General features: G+C 45.3%; 1 protein-coding gene across 3 annotated transcripts in view; it reads right to left on the bottom strand.

The window, feature by feature from the left end:
* Window positions 1-21,579, bottom strand: part of Trio (trio Rho guanine nucleotide exchange factor) — a 289,368-nt gene that overhangs the window by 128,324 nt on the left and 139,465 nt on the right. For all 3 annotated transcript variants that reach the window (XM_034523627.2, XM_076916395.1, XM_076916394.1), the window contains exons 10-11: window positions 16,362-16,484; window positions 6,047-6,238 (exon numbers count right to left, since the gene is read on the bottom strand). In XM_034523627.2, coding sequence (XP_034379518.2) covers window positions 6,047-6,238; window positions 16,362-16,484 — 315 coding nt within the window. The remainder of the gene's footprint in view (window positions 1-6,046; window positions 6,239-16,361; window positions 16,485-21,579) is intronic.

The following is a 21,579-nucleotide window of genomic DNA, read 5'->3' as shown; positions in this document are numbered from 1 at the left end:
CTGATACGAAGTGCAGTGAGAAAAAGAGAAAGTACATGTCAGAGACACACATGGAACATTTCATTTCTCTCTCTCTGTGAGCTAAAGCCCTGCATGATTCATAAAACTAGTAGGAGTCCAAGAGTATTAGGATCCCTTTAAGATACAGTGCAGTAAGATTGCATATGCATATTCCTTCTCCACTGTACACACGCAGACCTGTAAGACCACTGTTCCTGATGGTGCATTAAAGTCCCACACTTGTCATATGGCATTAACCAGGCTGTAATGCAGAGAGCTGATGAAGGAGGTAGGGGCAGCTGTCTATTGGAAGGTGACCCTTCAATAGGACTCTATAAGAAAAAAATGGAGTCAGTGTAAAGTCATATATTTACAGTCTTCACTACAACATTAAGTTATAAGTAAAGACAATACAGTGATCAGTTAATTTAGTGACCACTCTGTATTCAATATATTAGAGTTGACTATAGTTTTTCATAATATTTTCTAATGGGTGTAGACCTACTTTTTTTTACATTTATTTATTTATTTATTTAATACACGTGCACCTCGTGTGTATGTGGAAAACACAGGGAACTTATAGGAATCTATTTTCTGTTTGTGCTACCTGAGTTTTGAGATAAAGCTCTGATTAGCAGTATTTGCAGCAAGCACATTTACCTACTGAGAACTCTCTGGACCCTACAGGGTTTTTTTGATGGTGGTGGTACAGTACTTAAAAATGACAAATTTCTTGATTTTAACTCATAGTTTTACACTCTTCTTCAGGGGAAGAGTGTTTAGCGGCTGGAGAGCTGTCTCAGAGGTGAAAGCAATACTACACTTCCCAAATATCCCAGTTATGTTCCCAGCACCCATGCTGGGTGATTCACAAGTGTAACTCCAGCTCCAGGGGATACAGCATCCTCTCTGTCCTCCAAAGGCAACTGCACTAAGTGTACATTTGTATGCGCGCACATATCTCAAGTGCATGCTCGAGAGTGCCCCTTCTCTTTCACATACACACTCAGACACACACACACACACACACACACACACACACAAACACACACACTGTTAAAAAATAAAATAAACCTTTGAAAGAAAGCCACTTTGCATGAACTGCTCTGAACAAAGTTCTTCCCATCTAAGGTAGCAGCACACACTCCTTCTGCACCTGCCAACATGAATGTCTTTGTCATGCTTAGTAAGTAAAAAGAAATCAAATCAATAGACAGAACATTTATCTCCCTGGGATCAGAAGTCTTTGGTCATATGTGCAAAATGAGTCATACAAATATGAGTAGCCCATGAAGGACTGACTCCAGCAGAATGGGCTTTCACTGTCTGAAGCTAGAGACCGTGGGATCACAGATATCACCGGAGGCTCGCTGCGGTGTGAAGAACAGGTAACAGCGAGGAGATTTCTAAAGGAGGGAAGGGCAGAGACAGATTAGGCAGTTACTGCTCATCAGAGATTAGTGAGGTTCAGGGCAGTTTAAGCCTACTTTACTACACCTCTGCATCTGACTTTAAAACATGGATTATTTTGTACCTATCAAGGGAGTTATCTGGGGGCCAGGAAGCTGTGCTGGCAGGCAGTGACTATAAGGAAACCATTATTTCTGAAGCTTGTATGTGGGAGGAGCTTGTGTGTAGGGGGAGCCTGTGTGTGAAAGGAGCTTATATGTAGGAGGAGCTTTGTGTGGGAGGAGCTTGCATGTAGGAGGAGCCTGCGTGTAGGAGGAGCTTGTGTGGGAGGGGCTTGCATGTGGGAGGAGCTTGTATATGGGAGGAGCTTGTACATGGGAGGAGCTTGTACATGGGAGTTCTGTCTCCAGCCTGCCCCAGGTCACTGGGACAGGCAGCGGGCTGCCTCACACGAGCACAGTTGCTGCAGATTATTTTAATGCAGATTACATTCCCGCAGAAATTGTGCAAAAAACAAAATCTGTTTTCTAGACAACCCTACCTATAGAAGACAACACTCTTTTTACGAGGATGCCAAACGAGATACGAGTGACACGGGTCTTGACAACTGATGCTCAAAGTCAGCCTGAGTGCTGTGTACAAAGGTGCTCGCTTTCCTTGGGTTACATTATTTAGTTGGTTGCTCCTTCTTCCATCGGGTAAGTAATGAAACCGAGTTCTCCAGAGGCCAGATAGACAATTTAATGTGGCAAGAGATTCTGTCTCTTAAACAGAAACTGTTGACTACTGACCACAACATCAAGTCAGATTCCTCTGGTAGAACAACACCTGGGAGAACTTTACCTTCCCACCACCAAGCTCACTTCTGGGCTAGGAATCTGGATGCTGGACATGTATGTCTGATGAAGTATAATGTATCAGGTTTGTTCTAGGAAAATCCTGTGTGGATTCTTCCCGTCTGTACTGCACTGACCAAAGGATCCTTGTTTATCATGGAGAAGTGAAAGCTCTCATTATTGGTAAAACCTGCACATGACTGCTCATGGCTTCTCTGTTTTAACAGGCCCCAACTGGAAACAACACAAATGGTCCTTAATGGGTGAAAGGGTATAAGTGTAGCATTTCATGCAGTAAAATGCTAGCCAGCAATAAATGGGAAAGAAGTGTTGATATGTGTAAGGAAGTGAATGACGCTCTAGGATTAATTAGGATAGAGACACAGCTACTAAATATCTATGATCCCATTTATATAGCATTTCTGAAACACCAAAAATAATAGAGGTGTGTGATGTTGGTTACTGTTGAGGCTGGAGGTAGTTCTAAAAAAGGACTAGAGCAGAACTGGAAAGCGTGAGGTATTCAGGCCTCCTGCTTATGTCCCAGCACGAGAACGACAGACGATTCTGATGACAGAATGACTGTGTGACTTCAGTGTGGATACTTTGGTGGTTACACAAATCTGTACATATGATGAAGCCTGTGTGTGTACACACACAGGTATGTACATGTGGTGAGCCTGGATAGACAAACAGCTGTCATTTGATAGGGTGTGGCCTACAGAATGTTCCCACAGAGAGCAGAGCAAGCCCTGTTCACTGATAGGAAATGGACAGATACACAGCTACCCAAAGAGAGGAGGGACCTGAGGCCTTCCCAATGGTGGCACGAACAAGCACTAAGCTCCCAGGTGGGCTTGGTCAGGGCTGAGGGTGGCAGCCTGGGGGGGGGGGCTGCTCTGCACAGGAAAAAGCCTGGGACATTCCTTTTCCCTCAGCACGCTTGGGCTCCTCTCCCTGCTGCTCCCCGGGGAGAGCTGAGGCCTGGCTCCAGCAACAGTCAAAAGAGAAGCTGACCTGTTCACTTGCTAGGCATGGAAATGAGGTCAGACTGACTCTGAGACAAGGGCATCTCCAGGTGGCTGCTGGGCCTTTAGTCAGCCCTCTGAATAAAATGAAAGGTTCTCTTTTTTTCAGGCATTGCTCAACAACAAAACTGTGTCCAGCTCACAGTCAAGTTTGCAGAAACACAGTCAGATCTCTCTGCTCGACCCAGGCAGGAGGGCAGCGGCCTGTTTCATGGGGGACCAGGGACTCTGAGAACAGAAGCCAGTGCTGGGTCACTGAATCAGCCCCAGAAACAAACTGGCAGCAACCCACCCAGTTGCCACCCAGTTGCCTCAAATGACCCATGAATGTCAAAGCAGTTAGTAATTAAGCCAGGAACCAGTCTGGAGAATGATGTTGGATGAGTAGAAATGGCTGTAATTGATGATATTTTCACTGGATCCAGAAATAAAAATACCATTCAAGGCACTAAAACTAGGATCAGGTGGCAGACTGATATTACTTCACAACTTTGGATTAAGTATCTAAGTCTGGGATAGGCTAAGTAGTGGGAACACAAAGGAACCAGACCTTGAACTATCAAGCAACACCAACGTCTGAAGTGTGCTGGAGCAGCCTCGGTTGTTATTGTGACATTGCTTCGATCCTCACACACCACAGCAGGCTCGGGGCACATTTCACAATGGCTGGTAGAAAAGTGAGCCACTGACCAAGCATGGAAAAGTCCATTCAGTAGGAAAAGAAGTCAGAATCACCATCAGGACTGATGTGTATAAATGTCACACATGGTAGGAGAGGTAGCAAGGCTGATGGGAAAGGATGAAGAAGGCTCAGAAACCTCCCAAACAAAACCCACATTCATGTTAGGACAATAAACATCCTGCTAACTACTTCAAAACACTGAGGAAAAGAAAAGGAGGGCTGAGAGAAAGATCGGCAGGAAAGCATGAGCCTTCAGCATTCTTCTGAAAGGGGCGGGGCACCTCATGATGACATTGGGAGGAAGTGACCTGGGATGCCTTAAATCTGCCTCTAAGGGGGAAACTGGGGCTGCTGGATCCAGCATGAAGGCATAAAATAGTTGCCTTCTGTGAAACTGATGGGTCTGGAGCAGGACACAATCTCATCAGGCTGGGAGTTCAGGAAAATAAGTTTGATTTACTGTGACAAGGCCGGGTTGTGGAACAGGCAGATCTGGGAAGCAGAGGTGGCTCCTGCTCAATGCCAGATGAGCAAGGAACTCCGTCCTGTCATCACACGGCCAAGCTAAAACTACCTGGATGAATATCCATTGAACATGTTTTCTGGGGAAGATAAACTGTAAGTATTTCCAAGTCTGTCTTCGTCTTGGGCATAACTGAGAATGTAGAAGGATGCTACCTGTGTTGGGTTTTCTCTTCTGATGTTTATTTCAGAACCATGAAGTCCTGGCCCTTCTGCAGAAGATCTGAGTGCCAACCATCACCAGGCCACACCAAAAGAGGCACAAACTCCAGGGTCTCTGTGGTTTGCTGACTGTTCCTTCTACCCATTTCACAGATGCACAGGGTTTCAAAGGAAAGGAACATCACTGTCCTAGAGTTAAAACATCTAACTTGCAGACAATCACGCTGTGAACAAACTGCCCAAGGTCCCAGAACCATACTGAAGGTGCTTTCCTTAAATCAACCTATGGATACTAGTCTCTGAATGTCTTTTTACACAAAGCAAGCCAGATTTGCCTCTGCCCGATTCCTCCCCGAGATTTTATCTTGTCAGATCCTCCTCCTTCTACTGCCATGAACGTCTGTGTACTTCAGTCCCAATTAAACCAACTCTTTATAAACTCCCATGTCACAGTGTGTCACAGCAATTTGTGAAGGTACTTTGTGGAGCATTTTTTTCCTTAGTCACCTAGAATTAAACTTGATTTTATTATTAAAAAACCCTACTTGAAACAAAATAAACCAGGCACAATAATGCCATCATATAATCCAAACACTCAAAAGATGAAGGCAGAATCACTGCATGTGTATGACCAGCCTGCGTTACATAGGAAATTCGGGGCTACTATAGGTTGCACAGCAAAACTCTATTTCCAAAAACAAAAATAAAAGGTAACATAGTAATTTCTCTAATGTACTTTTATGATATGTATTAAGTAGATATCATATAACTATGTATGCATATGATCTATACTATATATATATATGTGTGTACAGTGTGTGTGTCATATTTGGTATACTTGAAATCTACCTATTTTTCACATTCCCGATTACATTTATCTCTTGAGGTACGTATGTTACCACGGGCACACATAGAACATTAGCACCTGTACCATGTTACCTATGGTATATTTAAACTCGATACAATGCAATAGAACTTTGAAGTGTAGGTGAAAGCAGTCTGCTAAGACCAGAAGGCCACCATGTTTCTTTCACCCCATGGCCAGGGAACACACAGACAGCACCCAGCAGTGCAGCCCACAACAAGCAGATTTGATAATGGAGTACTATTCCTCTCTAAGGCTGAAAAAAATCTTGTTCCACTTCTTGTTTCTCCTGCTCATCTCTTGACCCACAGGTCTCCCCTGATCCCCGTCTAAGGGTGACCCCAACAAAGGCAAACATGCACTCATATGACAAGAACAGCCAGCTGCAGAAGCAGAAGACAAGAAGAAAGCTTCTAGGCCTGATGCATTTGGTAGTAATGGTTTCCACGTCCTAACCTGCCACCTTTTGGCCAAGATTCTTTCCAACAAATCCAAAGACCCTGTCATCCAGATAACATTTTGTCATTATATAATGCCTTACCTCTTTTACGTGCGTGTGAAATGACACAGACATGTCCAGCAGGATCTTCCGTTGTTCAACTCGCCGAACAAAATCTTGTATCCGGTCTTCAAGCTGATGGGCAGCCTGATAAATCTCTTCGGGGTCACATTCCCCAGTCTGAGCCAGCTGCTCTGCTGCTTCTAGCAATTTATCTGCATTTGTGTATGTGTTCTGCACAAGAGAATACCCAGAGAAACAGAATGTGAGCACTGAGCGTGGGAGCCATAATACACGGCAACTAAGAACCTACTCGCAGCATTTCTGATCGTTTACTAAGTTGGGAAGACAACATGAGGTAATGAGCAACGATTTCAGGAGGCGCACACATCCCCATCAATTCTCTTTCCTCACACCAAGCAAATTATTAAGCACTGGCCAGAACGAACCGCTCATGACTCAAAACACTGTTCGATTTTTGCTAAGGTGGAGTCAGTAAATGCCCCAGGGCCACAAAGGTCTCCTTCGCTTTTTCCTCTCATTTTATGGCAGATTACCTGAGCTTTCCCACTCTGCTTCACAGTACACAGTTTTAGAAGGAAAAGAGACTCAGTGCTATAACGTAGTCAGTGTTTAAATTAGCCGCTGTGATGTGGAAATACGTGGGTACTGTTCTCTGAAGACTATTCTGCTTCAATTCTTGATAAGCTTGTGGCTATGGCTGTGGCTATGCTTCTCACATGAGCAGATAAGCATTGGGAACGGCTCAGAAGGGGCACTACTATCGAGAGGAGCAGCCAAGAGGAGCTGGAGGCTCTCAGTGTGGTCAGAGCAGCTTGTCCTAAGGGAGGAGAGAACCGCGGCTCTGCTGAGACATCAGTTGGCTCATTCTTCCTCTTCCTTAAACTTCTAGAGCTGAATAGAGCAGGTGTCTCCTGAACAGGGTATATGGTGGCCCAAAGTATGGAAGGGTGTCCCTGGGGGGTGGGGTGAGGAAGGCTCAGAGAGCGATGGGGCTTGGAATAGGGAAGTGAGACTCCACTTAGACAGAGGGGACTAGAGGACTTCTGTATCAGTTTCTTCTCTGGTGCCCACGTCACATTCTCACAGACTGGGTAAGATACACAAGGACTACTGCATGCAGCCCATGGTTCTGAAGCCCAGGACCTAAGGGCTTCATCTGATGGCCTTGGTGGCAGTCCCAACACGGTTTGGGACATTATAAGAAAGAGACAAGCCTGCACATGTTTCTCCTAGCCCTTCTTCTCTTTATAAAGCCACTAGAATTCAGCCATGAATCCTAGACGCCCTTAGGGGCATCTGCCCTAACCCTAAGCCCCACCTGTGGACACCAGCCTGACTCATTTCCTCTCCTACTGCATCACAGTGGGGATTATTTCAACACACAGACCTCTGGGGAGGGCACACTACACCAAACCACAGCACTTAGCTTCTGGTACCCAAGGTTCCAGTGCATCTCACGAAGCAAAACTAGACCAGTTGATGCCCTAGAGGCTCTTTAGAAGGTGAACTCCTTATAACCATGTGAAAACCAAAGGAAGTCAGTTTCCTTTGATGGGAGACAGTCCTATCCCAACCGTCCTATCTCAAAAGAAGACTGACAAATGTAAAGGTCCAGCAGGATGAACACTAAATCCAAGAACCAGCTCTAGCCCTTTGTGCAGACCATAATGAGAAGCCAGGCTCCTCAGCCATGAGTCCGACTGCTTGTCATTACCCATGTAACTGCTGTCTAGGGCTGACCCTTGACATCAGCAAGTATCTCGGGTGCAGGGCATGGTCCAGCCATCTGATGCATGTTCGATAGACAGCTCCATTCCTCTCAGGCTCCACTGGGAAATCCCTAGAGGGCCTCTGACACTGTGAAAACTTGTGTTCGGACTCTGAGCCTTCCTCTGAAGTACTGGCTGAAGCTGCCAGAACCCTGTAACTCCTGGATTCTATGTGTGTGAAAAATCACCTTCTACCTGGGACTAGTTCTCTGAACAGAATCACTTACAGGGTCCTTGGATTTTTCTAGCTTACTCTTCCAAACCCTTTCAACCTCTGGGTCAAACAAGATCCCAATGTACTATTCATTTTCTGAACCTATTTTTTTATTACTGTGACAAAGCAGCAGAGAGGGACTAGCTTTATACATGAAGTGGTTTAGCCCACAGTTCTGTAGATCAAATGTTGAAGATTAGGTGGTCCCTTGTTTGCCACTAGTGACATAAAGGGAGGAAATCACATCTTAAAGCAGGAAGCCAGACAGAGACAGGGGTCCAAAATTCTGTCAAAAGTGTGTCTCACTAGAGGAACCTCCATGGAAGCTAGCTGCAGGTGCAACCCCTTCTCCTAAACTTGTCAGTAGGAGAGCCAAACTCCCAACGAATTGTCCTTTGATTGACAAACAACATCCAACACATCTGGAGAAAGGGCAGCCTCCAACTTGGGAGCTAGTCACACTTAGTCACAATCACCTGTTTCAGGAACAGGGAGGCTGGGGACTGAGTGCACTTACCAACTCAGGGTACCCTGTGGAAAACAGAACCCTGTGAGCAAACATGTTTCTGAAGTAAGGAATCCTGCTTCCTCACTGACTGTCACCTTAGCTCTGAAGTAACTTAGTTCTCTTGTTTGATAAGTGAATCTTCAGTTGACAGTGTCTCCCAATAGGAAAACACTACTGGATTGCCAAGAGCCTCTCTATGATGTCGTCAGCAGTAAGGAACACTGGGAAAAATATGGCTGCTAAAGGAGCAAGTGTGTTGTGAATGACACTAAACCACAGCCATTCATTCCCTATCTCCTTATATAAGAAAATGATGTTTGTACAGAGGATGAAAGGGCTTTCTCTAGTACAGAACCACATGTGGTGTGAGGGCTGGGGACGGGAGCGGTAAAGGATTGGGGGATGGAGACAGGGACACCAGCACTGGCACCTGAAACCCCAGCTAGGCCTTCCTTGCAAAAGAGCCTTCCTGAGTCCTGGAACGGACTGCTCTGTCACTGGTTTTGCATGCTCACTATCAAACTATCCACATCACAAACTCTCTAAACCCTAGAGAAGACCTGTGACAGGGACACCAATTCACTTCCACCTCCCCGTGGCAAACTGAGGTTTGCCAAACCTAGTCAACAGAGTGGCAGCTGTTCAAGGACCAGAGACCTGGCAATCTAAAGCTGGTAGGTGTCAGGGGGATTGAAGGGACTGGCCTTCTTTCTTCAGCTTGAGGGACCCCGCTCTTTGGGGGCATTCCTTTTATCCCCATCAGGGAGAATAAAGGACATAACAGCAGGGGTGGGCCATGGAGAGCAAAGCATTTCCTCTTTCTTGAGAAGCATCTTATGTTGTGTAACCAGCAGGATCTGGGACGTGAGCAGCTGACACGCAGAGGAAGATGAGCGGTCCTCCTCCTGCTCTTAGCCACTAGGTCCCGACTCTCTCCAAAGATGGCTGACACCGTATTTACAATAAATGGAAATGCAAATTTCTAGATAATAGAAAGTGAGTACTGAAAGTCCTAAATATGCCTATTCCATTTGTTTCGTTTAAAGACAATGAGCAAAGAAAACATGGATACAAAAAAAAAATCTCCAAGGTATTTTAATACTACAAAACTGGAGAAAAGGAAGGAGGGGCCAGTACTGACCAAACTAGATGCTGTGGGTAACATCAACTGCCATATAAAAGGCACAAAAGCCCCAAGGATCACTTTTCATCTAGGAAAGAAAAACACAACAGATATGAGGCAAGCTCACCACTGCCCCTCAATGCAGACACATGCCACAGAGGGAGAAAGTCAGCCGTAATCATGGCATAAGCAATCGAAAATCCTTAACAGAGGCCCTGGAAAATTCTATATGGAAGGTAAGACAAAATACCAACTATACTGGCTAGTTTTATGTTAACTTGACACAAGCTAGAGCTCTCAGAAAGGGGGGAACCCCAATTAAAAAAAATGCCTCCATAAGATCTGGCTGTAGGGTATTTTCTTAATTAGTGATTGATGGGGGAGGGCCCGCCCACCCAGTCCATTTTTGGGTAGTGCTATTCCAGGGTTGTCTGTCCTGGGTTCACTAAGAAAGAGGCTGAGCAAGCCAGTAAGCACTCCTCCAAGGCCTTTACAGAACATGCTCCTGCCTCCAGGTTCCAGCCCTGCTTGAGTTCCTGTCCCAACGTCCTTCAGTGTTAATGGTGCTGTGAAAGTGTAAGCCAAATAACCCTTTCCTCCCCAAACTGCTTTGGTCATGGTGTCTCATCTCAGCAATAGTGACCCCAACTAGGGTACCAACTACTGTTAACATCTGTTAGCAGGGCGTTCAATAGACTAAAGTCAGCACAGGATAAACACTGGCAGCAGCATCTATGCCAGGTCCTGACATGCCTAGCTACTGTCAAAGGACTGTTATAGTCAACCGCATATTTCCAACCCTCTACATGTTCTAGACCAAGGAATGGAATTCTGAAGACCTGTCACCGATTCCCTCCGTTCCTCCTTCCCTCCCTCCTTAATGTATTCTTACAGCAACCTGGTAAAAGAAAATATTAATACTATTTTACGGTTAGGGGGAAGGGACTCAGAAAGACTTAGCAACTATCTGAGGGCTGATGGTTACACAATCACAAAGAAACAGTCATCTCCTTAAGTTTCAGGAAATGTAACGGGGAAAGCAGCCTCCAGGACCTGCCCTTTCTTTTCTTTTCTTCTCTGCGGTCTGAGGACCTGACTAACAGTGGTCAGGTGGTGCACCAACTTCAGCCCTGAGGGAAATACTTCATTAAAAAGAACCTGCCCTGAATTCTCCATTGTCAATTTCAAAAGACTAAAACACAATACATCTTTATATTAAAGCTAAATTTATTTAAAAAACAAACAGAAGCTTATTATGTATGTGGAGAAGTTCAAGTCACAACACAAATATGGATACACTTGTCTGTCCATGTGGACGCAGCATCCTCCTAGCAAAAGACTGAGCACAGCGGGGACACCTACTAGTCTCCTGAAAATGTGTGGAGAGCTTTGTTACAGGACAACCCTCAGACAAGGTGATGACATGGCACACACAAAGCCTTGAGGAAGATGCCTCGGGCAGGGTACAACACTGGAAGCTGAAGTTCAGAGTGGTGCAAGCATCACAGAGCAGCGCCTATGGAGCGACCTAGGCCAGAGTCACCAATGTCTGTCAGGACCTGCTGCTCTTGTGAGTCAGCTGTCATACACTAGGTTTCTCTGGGCTTTACATGCCTGTTGTGATCATAGATTATTAAATTTAAGAACATCGACTCAGCAAACGCTAAGTAAAAGATCGCTCTCAAGGCCTGCCTTCTTTTCCACCAGTCACCTTTGGAAATCTTCAGATGGAATGCATTTGAAATTTACGGTAGTACAAGAGTAGTACAGTGGCTCACCCAACAGCAAAGACTACTCACGATCACCACACAGACAACAGACCTTCTCACAGTCGTCACGAGGAAGCTCCTGGCCCTGTGAGATTGAGCCAGTGCTTCCTGAGGAGGTCATGGCAGCATCTGAAACAGACACTTAAGCCCTGGGCACCGACTGCAGGGTGGGCGTCTGAAAAAGCCAGCTACGGCTCACTTCCACCACGTCAACATGGAAGTTTTTCGGGGTTCCTCCTTCCTAGAACACTGGGATTGCTCTACAGAACAGATCTATATTTAGCCCATTTTCAGAGAACTGAGCCATAGGCTTTCACTGCTTCCTGCTTTAACTGCCTATGCTACTCCATCAAGCCACAACTCACTACGTTCAGGGCAAGAAATGTTTTATTAAGCAATTTGTTACTTTAAGATCTCTAGGGGGCTGGAGCGATGGTTTGGCAGTCAGTCACAGTGGACTAGAGTTTGATACCCACCACCTATAACCCCATGCCCAGGGGTCTAATACCCTCTTTTGGCCTCCATGGGCACCAGGTGTACATGTGGTGCCCAGACACAGATGCAGACAAAACACACACATATTCAATAAATAAATGCTATAATAAAAAAAGAGCTCTAAATAGAAAACAACTTGGAGTTAATGCTATGGAGGAATCTGGAAAAGAAAACCAATCTTAACAAAGAAGAGGGACTTGCTTCTGTCTACATCTGAAACTCTGTGTTCCCTCTGGGAATATATTTTACTTACTAAGAGCTCCTATCTCAAAGTTTAAGGTGTATCAACAGCCCATTGGCTCCTAAAATACCGAAGTCTAAAACCTGGATCCGTAATGGCCACTGCATCTGAGCAGGCAAAGATGCGGGGCTGAGACAGAGCATCTACCCTCATTATCCTCCTAGTGCTAAGTAAGACAAGCTACTCTACTCTGTTCACGAGGAAAAGACAGATTTTAACGAGCAGAGCTTGACATCCAAAGTCTGCTTCCTCGACAGAGAGCCTGTCTAGACCTGATCTGCCATACACATTGTACTGAAGTCAGGTAGGAGTCGCCCAACACTCATGACTGCTCATGGGTTCTGGGTTGTGGCTCTGTGCCTGCCTTGTACCCTGGCCTGTGGGGAAGCTTCTCTCCCTGCCTATGACGGCATGTTTCTGAGGCAGAGCAAACTCCCTTTGGAATAGCCTGGGAGGATTCAGTCTTGGGAGCTTTGTTATAACACAGGTGTGAGCATGAGCCTAGCAGCAAGCAATGCTCTTACTGACTGCTAATGCCTGCTATACAGAGATTTGCATCAAATGACCCACGTGTGGAAGCAGGCGACCAGGGTGAAAAGTAAAAGCAGTAGACCACTGTTCTCTAGCTACCATCGACGGAGCAAATGATACTTTCAAAGAGAAGAGTAAAGGCTAGTACTGGGAGGTAGCTGCTAAGGATACTGGCAACAGAGGCCATCACTCAAGGGTCCAGGCCCTACAGAATGGGCTGGAGCATAGGTGGACAGGCAAGGTAAGATTTGGGAGACAGAAAATAATTAAAACAAACAAACAAACAAACAAACACCGAGCTGCTGCCACATGCTGAGGTAGAATGTCTGAGTTACTAGAGGACAAGCTGGCTGCACATATGCAGCTCTCCTGCACCGGAAGGCCGGGTTCACTCAAGCCTGGCCTCTTGACCAGGGGCCAGCCTCCAAAAGCCTTCCCCTCTATGCTACAATATTCAATTCTTTAGCTTTGTCCTGGCTCAGGTATCAGGTTCTATTACACAAAGTCACTCTGCCACAAGCCACGCCTCTGAGGAGGCTGAGTCTGAGGTGGCTGCTTGCCCCTTGTCCCCTCCCCTCCACCTGGAAGAGCTAATGTGTGGGCTGTGGTTGTTTGAAAGCCAGAGGAAGGGAAAGTAGGTGCAGGAATCAGCTAAAGTATTCCTGATATTTCCTTGCATGTGTCTGATTTCTACAGTAACACTTTCACTGTGGGGAAGAGGGTTGGTCACCCCTGAAGTCCCTGGGACAAGGAGTAAGAAATGAGCAAGTACTGGGACCCAGGAGGACAGCAGAAGGAACAAGCAAACACTGGCCTCTCTGCTAACAGGGGACAGAAAGCCGTTCACAGAAAACACTCCTGTGACCTTTGCTTCCTGGGAACCCTTCAGGCAGATTTGTGCTGGCAGTTCTGATGACTGTCTCTGACCCACAGTTTACAGGGTTAGGTTAGCCACAAGTGACATCTTTTTAGTGGACAATGGAGAGAACCACAGGGCTGCAGAGGAGATAACAGGAATTACAGATACTCTTCTCCTGCATAACAGAAAATGCTCAGAGAGGTGAAGGGCACCCCAATCTAAGAATGAGGAAACAGGCACTCTGGGTAGCAGCCTGACCTTCTAGATCATGGGTGTTTGCCATTGTGCCCTGAGATTCTTTCACATCTGAGTGGTTCCTGCTCATGTAACACAAATTCATCCTCAGCCCAAAGTAATTTTGGAAGTAGTTTATCATACGAAAAAAATGAAGGCAAGATAAGAATACATCTCCTATATTCTGTTCTAATAAAGTAGCAACGCTTTTTCCAGGAAATGAAAGCAGGGGACCCCACGGAATGTGGACATGTGGCAACTTCTGAGCCACATTACATACAGGGCTGCAGACCCAGAGACCAGACCCACTTCTGTACTGGTAACCTGCTTTAAAAGCGAGGTTTTCAAAGTGTTTCTCTGGTGGAAGGGAACTTGGGGACCATTTGTTGTCCTGTAATTCCACTGTTGCATCCAGCTCTCTGAGCAGCATTTGCAAGCCTTTATTTGAGAAAAGCATTGGCTCAGCCAAGTCCCTGCAGTAGCAGGCCGTGAGACTACACTGGTCCTCTCACCACACAGCTCTTCCTTTAATAACTGAAGCCTTCTTCCATCCCGCTTCCAGTCTATTGTCTCAGGGCCACTCTGACACTTAGTTACTATTTTCCTGGTAGAGTGTGGATGTGTGGAGAGCTCTTGGGGAGGCTTCCAGGAATTTGGCAATAATATTTACATTGGTCTAGGACAAGAGAGTAGGCTCAGAAAAGAATTTGACATTGGGCTTGAGAAGAATACATCTGAGGGATGTATTGCATTCCTTGTATCGTGGTCATCCTGATAAATCCATAGACAGAGGACTTTGTTTATTGCCTTGTTTGTTCTTCCTTGACTACTTTGTCTTTGCTCTAAAACTGACCCTATTCTTTGCAGGTACCTGGAATGATATAAAGGCAGACTGGAAAAAAAGAAATAAACCCACTTCAGCACTAGCTGGAGTCATATTATATAGAGTTGTCTGATTGTCTTTTTCTTTTTTAATCCTCACCCCCTCCCTTGAGATTCCCTGTTGACTGAGCTGGCTTGGTTAATAGATCTTTTTCTGACACTTTGTATACTTCTTTGAAATTCTTGGTATTTGTGTTTTAGGTATGAGGATTAAAATAAACACAGGACTAATCAATTTATAAGCTATAACCAACTGGATAATCGGTTTCTTAATATAACCAATTCTTCCATTCATTGCAATTATTGGTATTTTGGGATAAAATATTATATCATATTTTATAATTTTTTTCTGCATGAATTTTGTTCTCAATTTTTTTTAAAAGTTTCACCATACTTGATTTTCTAAACCATACCCCAGAGCAATGATGTTTTCTATCTGTGGCCATTCACAAATTCCAACAGGCCTGGACAAGGCCTCTCGCTGTCTCAGGCCTCATTGGCCTCTTCAGCACACACTTCTGCCCTTTGGTCTGAGGGAGCTGGCTGGTTCTTCAGCTTTGCCTGACTCTTGAATACCTTCTGTGTGTATCTTTTGTTCACACAGTAAGTCCTTTAACCTACATGTGTATTTACAGGTCCCTTTACTGACCGTGACAGCACCCTTCTCTATACACTCCTGTTTACTCATTCAGACAGGCAGCTGCCGAGCAGGGAAAGCCATAGGTGCTCCTTACAGGAAGGTGAACAGAGCAACGCCTGTCCTCACAGGGCTTCAGTTACAGGGCACTTAATAGCAGCCCTACTCAGCAAATGCTTTCGGTTTCTGGTGAGCACTTGGGTGGGAAACTCCCAGTCTTGGTGCACACTTGTCTTGTTACCGAACAGCAATTTGGGTGGGTGCAGAATCTAAGGGCTCAAGCATCTTCATGCTTGCACCCCTCAAACTCCAGCATCTGTGACTGAAGAACCAATGTCTAATCCTCCTTCTCGCAGGGCCATTTCCTGCTTCTCATCTGTAAGATCCTGTGATAGTCTATCTTCAGTGACCATAATCTGTCTGAATCTGTATTTGTACTACTTAGATGGCCTCTTTTGTGTGTCTGTGTGTATTTGTTTTTGTTTGAGACAGGGTTTCTCTGTTAGCCCTGTTCTGGAACTCATGTAGATAAGGCTGACCTGGAACTCACAGAGATTGCCTGCCTAGAGGTATGCGCCACCACTTCTGGCTTAGATGACTTCTTTTGAAAGCAGCTTTCCTTGTTCCCTTCCAGGGTCCACAACTGCACCTGTGTAACTTTTCAGATCCAAGAGTCCAGCTGTGGTCAGTGTCACAGCCGACACTGGAACTGTACAATCCTGCACCCTCTACACTTGGTCCCAGCCTCCCAAGCACAATTAACACAACTAGAAATGGACAAGCCAAATGCCAGGCCTGTCACTGCAGAAACCTCAGAAGGGCTGTTGTTCTCCATCTGTGAAGTGAAAGCCACAGACTAGCCTAACAAATAAAGAAAATCATCAAAGACAAACTTGTTTCAAAACCACAACACTTTACAGGAGATAACAGACTATGTCAGTTTCTCCCTAGAAGAGGAGCACCTCATTCTGAAGTTAATTTAACCACACCAAACAACCTCGCACAGCCAGTGAAGGCTAAGTTGCCTCACAGACCTCCAACCTGGCCACCAGGTATTCAGGGCTCTTGTACCTGTGCGACTTCCTCGAAGTCCTCGTGACGTTTCTGCAAAGCTCTGGCCCGGTGAAGGGATTTGCCCACGCCTGTGTGTTTGCTCAGAAATGCTTCTCCATGATTCTCTATCCAGTCTAGCACCTGCAAAGAAAACAGCCACATGGGCCATAAACACAGTGTCCACCTTGCTCATTGGTTAGAGCAATGTAGGAAAGTTCACTCCTTCTCAGAATCCCGTGGCAAACACGAATGAAGCAAGACAAAATGCATTAGGAAGAAATGCCTGAATACTGATTTAATTCACTTTGCAATTACATCTTACATCTACTTCTCCACTGGGACTGTAACCAACTTTTATATTAAAAGAGCAAATTGTTCTAAGTATAAACACTGCATATAATGGTGACTAAATTAAATCTCACCTTATCTGAAGCCTGGCAGAGCCGCCACACTGACTGGATTTTGTGTAGAGGGTAGACACGGCACTATGCTGCACCAGCCAACATTTTTGATGCTTCAGAGCCTCCTACCTCAGGTGAGTCAAGCCTAACTATGCAGTGAAGTGGGTTTTTTTGTTTGTTTTTTTATCTCTTTTGTAGAAGACACCAAACACAGAAGAAAGCCTAAGAAAACACAACACTAACATGCCTCTGGCCTGGACTTGGAGGATAATATATACTATAAACTGTGAGATATTACAACAGCCAGACATCCCATGAACTTACCAGAATGCTAGCTGGGGCTCTGTCCTCATGGCGGGAGCTTAGTGGCATAGCTCACTGTTACCTAAACTTCTGAACTCACACAACACTAGCATTATCTAACAAAATATTTACATTACACCAAATGCACAGTTTGTCTGTGTTAGAGGCTGGCAGGAAAACTATTAAGTGATCTCTTTAAAACATTACAAAAATGTACATAATGTACACTTGCTAGTCTGTGACTGTGGCACTGCCTAATTCTGTCAGGTTAATAAAAGAAAATACCTTGAGCTGGGTATATGTGACAGAAATGTCTGCTCACAACTCTAGAAACTAGTAAGTCCAAGATTACGGTGCCACTGTCACGTGAGGGACTATTCCTCACAGGCTGTGGCTTCCACGTCCTCAAAAGGCCTAGGGGTTGAAACTCTCCCAGGTTCCTTTTCTAAAGGCATGACTCTCATTGGTGAGGGTGAGTTCCTTGTGACCTAACACTCCCCAAGGTCCTGCACACTGCCATCACTGTGCTATCAATGGCCCGTGCACATTCGGCTTTGAGGAACACAACACTTATCTATCAGACTACAGCAGGTGCCTAAGCACACAACTCAAAGTGATCCTGGATGGATAGAGAAATAGGGCATATCCAGGTAAGACAGGGTGCAGGAACCTCTACTAATGTCAAAATAAATCAGGGTAAACTGTTGGCCCACAGTGGCTGAATTCTAGAGTGGCCAGCTGGACAGGCTGCACAATAAAGAAACCTGCTCTCCGTCATTCCACACCTGAGACCCTTTCTTCACCGTTCTATTAAATAGAGATGACAGTGAACCGTAACAAACTCCCAAGACCCTATAGAAATCATTTTGGAATTGTGAGCAGCCATGAGCAAAAAAGTGGGGTTAGGGAATAGAAGCAAGCCTGGCAGTGGGTTCTTCTCCTCCCATTCTCGTGCCTGGTTCACTTTGTGCCCGGTTTATTTTGGATCCTTACCTGTCCATGTCAGTGCTGACAGTCACCTGCCCATCATCCTTCTTCCCTGGATCTACCTGTCTGCTGTCAGCATGGTCTAACTCATCTACCCGTCCTGCTGGCTCTGTCCTGAAAGGCACCACGTTTCTGCGTCTACAGACGCCAGCCCCTCTGCACACAGATGATCTGACTGTGAGCTGGAAGGAAGTTCCCTATTTTCTCAGCTTCAGTTTCCCTCCCTGTCAGCGGTGATAAGCACACGCAGTTGAGGATTTAAATGTGTCTACATGAACCACTGCAGCAGCCACAGGCAGATGTGCAGCACACCTGGACCTCTGGCCTGTTGGCATCTTACTTTAAGCTCTTGGCTGGCACAGGTTGTACATATTCCATTTCATCTGAATGACTGCTCTTCACACACCATGTGTTGTCACTGGTGTTACCAACGCAGCAGGGGAGTCTTTAGGTGGACTGCACTCTGCCTGTTGCCTGGATCTGGGTCTACTGAGGGGACCTTAGTAACCATTCCCCTCTGAAAAGCAAAGTTTCAACCTCAAACTATTTAACAACTGTCTCAGTGAGCATGGCCAACTCCACAAAGAGCTGGGGAATCCACCAGGAAACCCCAAAGCTTCAGGGCAGAAGTCTAGACTGACAGAGGTTCACTGAGAAGAGTAGACTTTGGGTGTGGCACATTTCAGTGTGTGATATTTTTATTTATAAGTTCTTCATAATAAAGTCTTAATAAACAGAAAGCACTTTAAACTTGAAATGGATTTAAATGTCCAAAGCTAACATCTGACCTCCAAGCTATCACCTGTGAGATCTTGAAGGGGCTGTGAGGGGAAGACTTTCAAGAAACAAAACCAAACCAAACCAAAACAAAACAAAACAAAAAGCCACAACTGTTTGTAGTATATTCTTTATATCCCTTAACTTAAAAAAAAAAAAAAAAAAAAAAAAAAAAAAAAAAAAAAAAAAAAACCAAAACCAAAACCAAACCAACCAACCAAATGAACGAACAAAAAATCCAGGCCATCACAAAGTCAAAAGCTTAGCAGTTACTCTCAACTTAGAGACTTGAAGCAGGTACGGCTTCACAGTGTTGGAGATTAACATTTGCTAGATAGCTAAGAGGGGGCAAATCACCACATTTTAATTTTTTCTTAACCCTAAGAAAAGTACTTCAGGAAGTATAGCTTGGAAATAAAAGCTATCTATCGTGTGTAGCTCATGCAGGGGGATGGCGGCCATTTTTCCTTTAGCAATGGTTCTTTCCAACAGAAAGGTAAAAATACTGCTGACAGTGTGATTCTAACAGACACAAAAGCAACTGAAGTGATGTGCAGGTACCAAGCACTTTATTAAGATAAGAGCAGATGGTTATGGAATCCTGCTGACGTTCCCAAGCCTCTCACAAGGCTACTGCCTCTTTAGAAAGTCTGGGTAAATTTCCCTTCTTGACAAGGACATTGTGGATTAATATATTTGTGAAAGTTCCAGCATCTTAAAGACATGTGCACAAACCCTTCATTTAAATATAAGAAAATTAGCAAGTCCTGGGATTTTATCACCCCAGTCCAGCCACCATCTCTGATCACAGTTGGAGCCAACCGTTGTCAAGTCTGTGCCACAGAAAATACCCCAGCCCCACAATCAGGGCGGGCACAGGTCTTCCCCCCCTCCCCCCTCAAGCTGAAGAACAAGTCAAAAGTTAATCTTTTTCCTCAGCTACATGGCTCAGAAGCAGAACAAAAAAAGTCTAGGAGGCTAATACCACCTTCCTCTCTATGCAGAAGGCAGGGTGTGAGCATCTTTCCTGGTCCTCAGCGCCCTCTAGTGGACAACTCCAAGGTCAAGGCATTGAAAAGACCTCGAAGCACTTGGGTGCTTCAGCTAGATGTGCAGAAAACTGTTGATGGTTTGACTTGACTCTCCCTTTCATAATGAAAAGGAAATCACTGAATAATGACAAGCCTGACCATGATGATGGCAAGTGAGCTTACATGAACTAACAGTCATCTTGCCATCTGAGCACTTACTGTGGAAGCAAGCCTGGCATACTGCGTATATACAGTAAGCCTCTGGTCTTCCCAGGAGCCAGGGAAGGGCAGCCACTCCCATTTAGCAGAGGCAGTAAGAGTCTTTCTTGGTTACTTTGTGGAGGAGCCACTGTGTAGGGTAGAGAGGCAGCCTCCCAGTGATTTTCTTAAGCTTCTGTTATTGCCTCTCCTGGGTTGGCACAGCTGACAGGTAGGTGCTGGTACTGCAGGAAGGAAAGAAGCACCCCAGTATCTGAGCGTTTCAGATTACTGGGGAGAAGTGGTTCTGAAAAGTAGATACTCAAACTGTGGGAAGGCCAATTAGCAAGCGCTCGGGACAAGCCCCTGACACATGCTCCTGCTCAGAGGACAGGGTTCTGGCCATCTTTAAAACCATAGCCAGTGTGTAATACAGTTTTCTATAAGAGGGTCCTACTATCTAATTAATCTGCCAGACTTTGGGGACTCACATTTCTCCGTGATGATTAGTATAAGAACTTGTGACAAAGTCTAATCCTCGCAGAGCCCTTCAGTGTGTGCCTGGGAATATCCGTGCATTTCATTGTTGGAGGTGTCTAGGCTTCACTGCAAGTCCGCAGATCACAAAGCTTTCCAAAGTCTAAAGAAGCCATGCGCTCTAAATCTGTACCTACTCACTGGGGTGCAGTATGTGTAGACTTTCACTATTGTCCCTTTTATGCTTAAAAACAAGGCGCCAGGAAGTTAACACAAGAGAAGCACATGGAATGCCAGGCTTGACCTAGTATATGGTCTTAGGCATCTGCACGTTAGGTGAGAAGGTGGTAAGTGTGTGTGCGCGTGTGTGCGCATGTGTATTGTTGTTGTTAGTGGTGTTATTGTTGTTGAGGACAGAGCCTAGGCCTTCAGCAACAGTTTAAAAGACAATCTGCATAGCTAGTGTATAATGGTATGTTTCTTCTCTGAAAAGGACTTTTGACAATGTAGTCCAAATTATGGTAGGACTCACTGTGTACCTGCAGGCTTGCCTTGAACGGGAGATGATCCTCCGCCTTAGCAGGCCAAGCTAACAGTGTTTTCTGCCCTAATAATGGAACCTCCTCCGAGGTTACATGTTACAGACATAATAAAGACAGTATGTAATTTTGCCCTAACGGTGAATAGCCTTGTGGTCTCAGAAGGTGCTAGATCATACAGACTATAGAAGGCGGACTAAAGTGGGACCCCCAACTGAAGAGCTATGGGGAAGCTGTCACTCATGGCATGGTGAAAACTTTTAATGACATTGTTTCCTTTGGGTCATCCATGCTCTTAAAATAGCACAATAGACTCGCCTGCTTGCCAAGGCAGACTTTGGTGTGATCATACTTTGGATTGTCCTTGGCGCTCTCTCTTGACAGGAGCACACTTCCCCAGGGAAAGGACTCACACAATAAACACAGTATCTTCTGTACCCCCAGTGGGAGGAAGATAGACAGGTGAGATGATTCTGGAATGACCTGTATCTGCTCAGTCACTTAAGAAAGGTGTCCTCATTGG

This window comes from Arvicanthis niloticus, chromosome 19 (assembly GCF_011762505.2).
Source record: "Arvicanthis niloticus isolate mArvNil1 chromosome 19, mArvNil1.pat.X, whole genome shotgun sequence".
Taxonomy (NCBI): domain Eukaryota; kingdom Metazoa; phylum Chordata; class Mammalia; order Rodentia; family Muridae; genus Arvicanthis; species Arvicanthis niloticus.
Note: the sequence above shows the minus strand (reverse complement) of the source record. Positions and strands in the feature narration are given on the sequence as shown.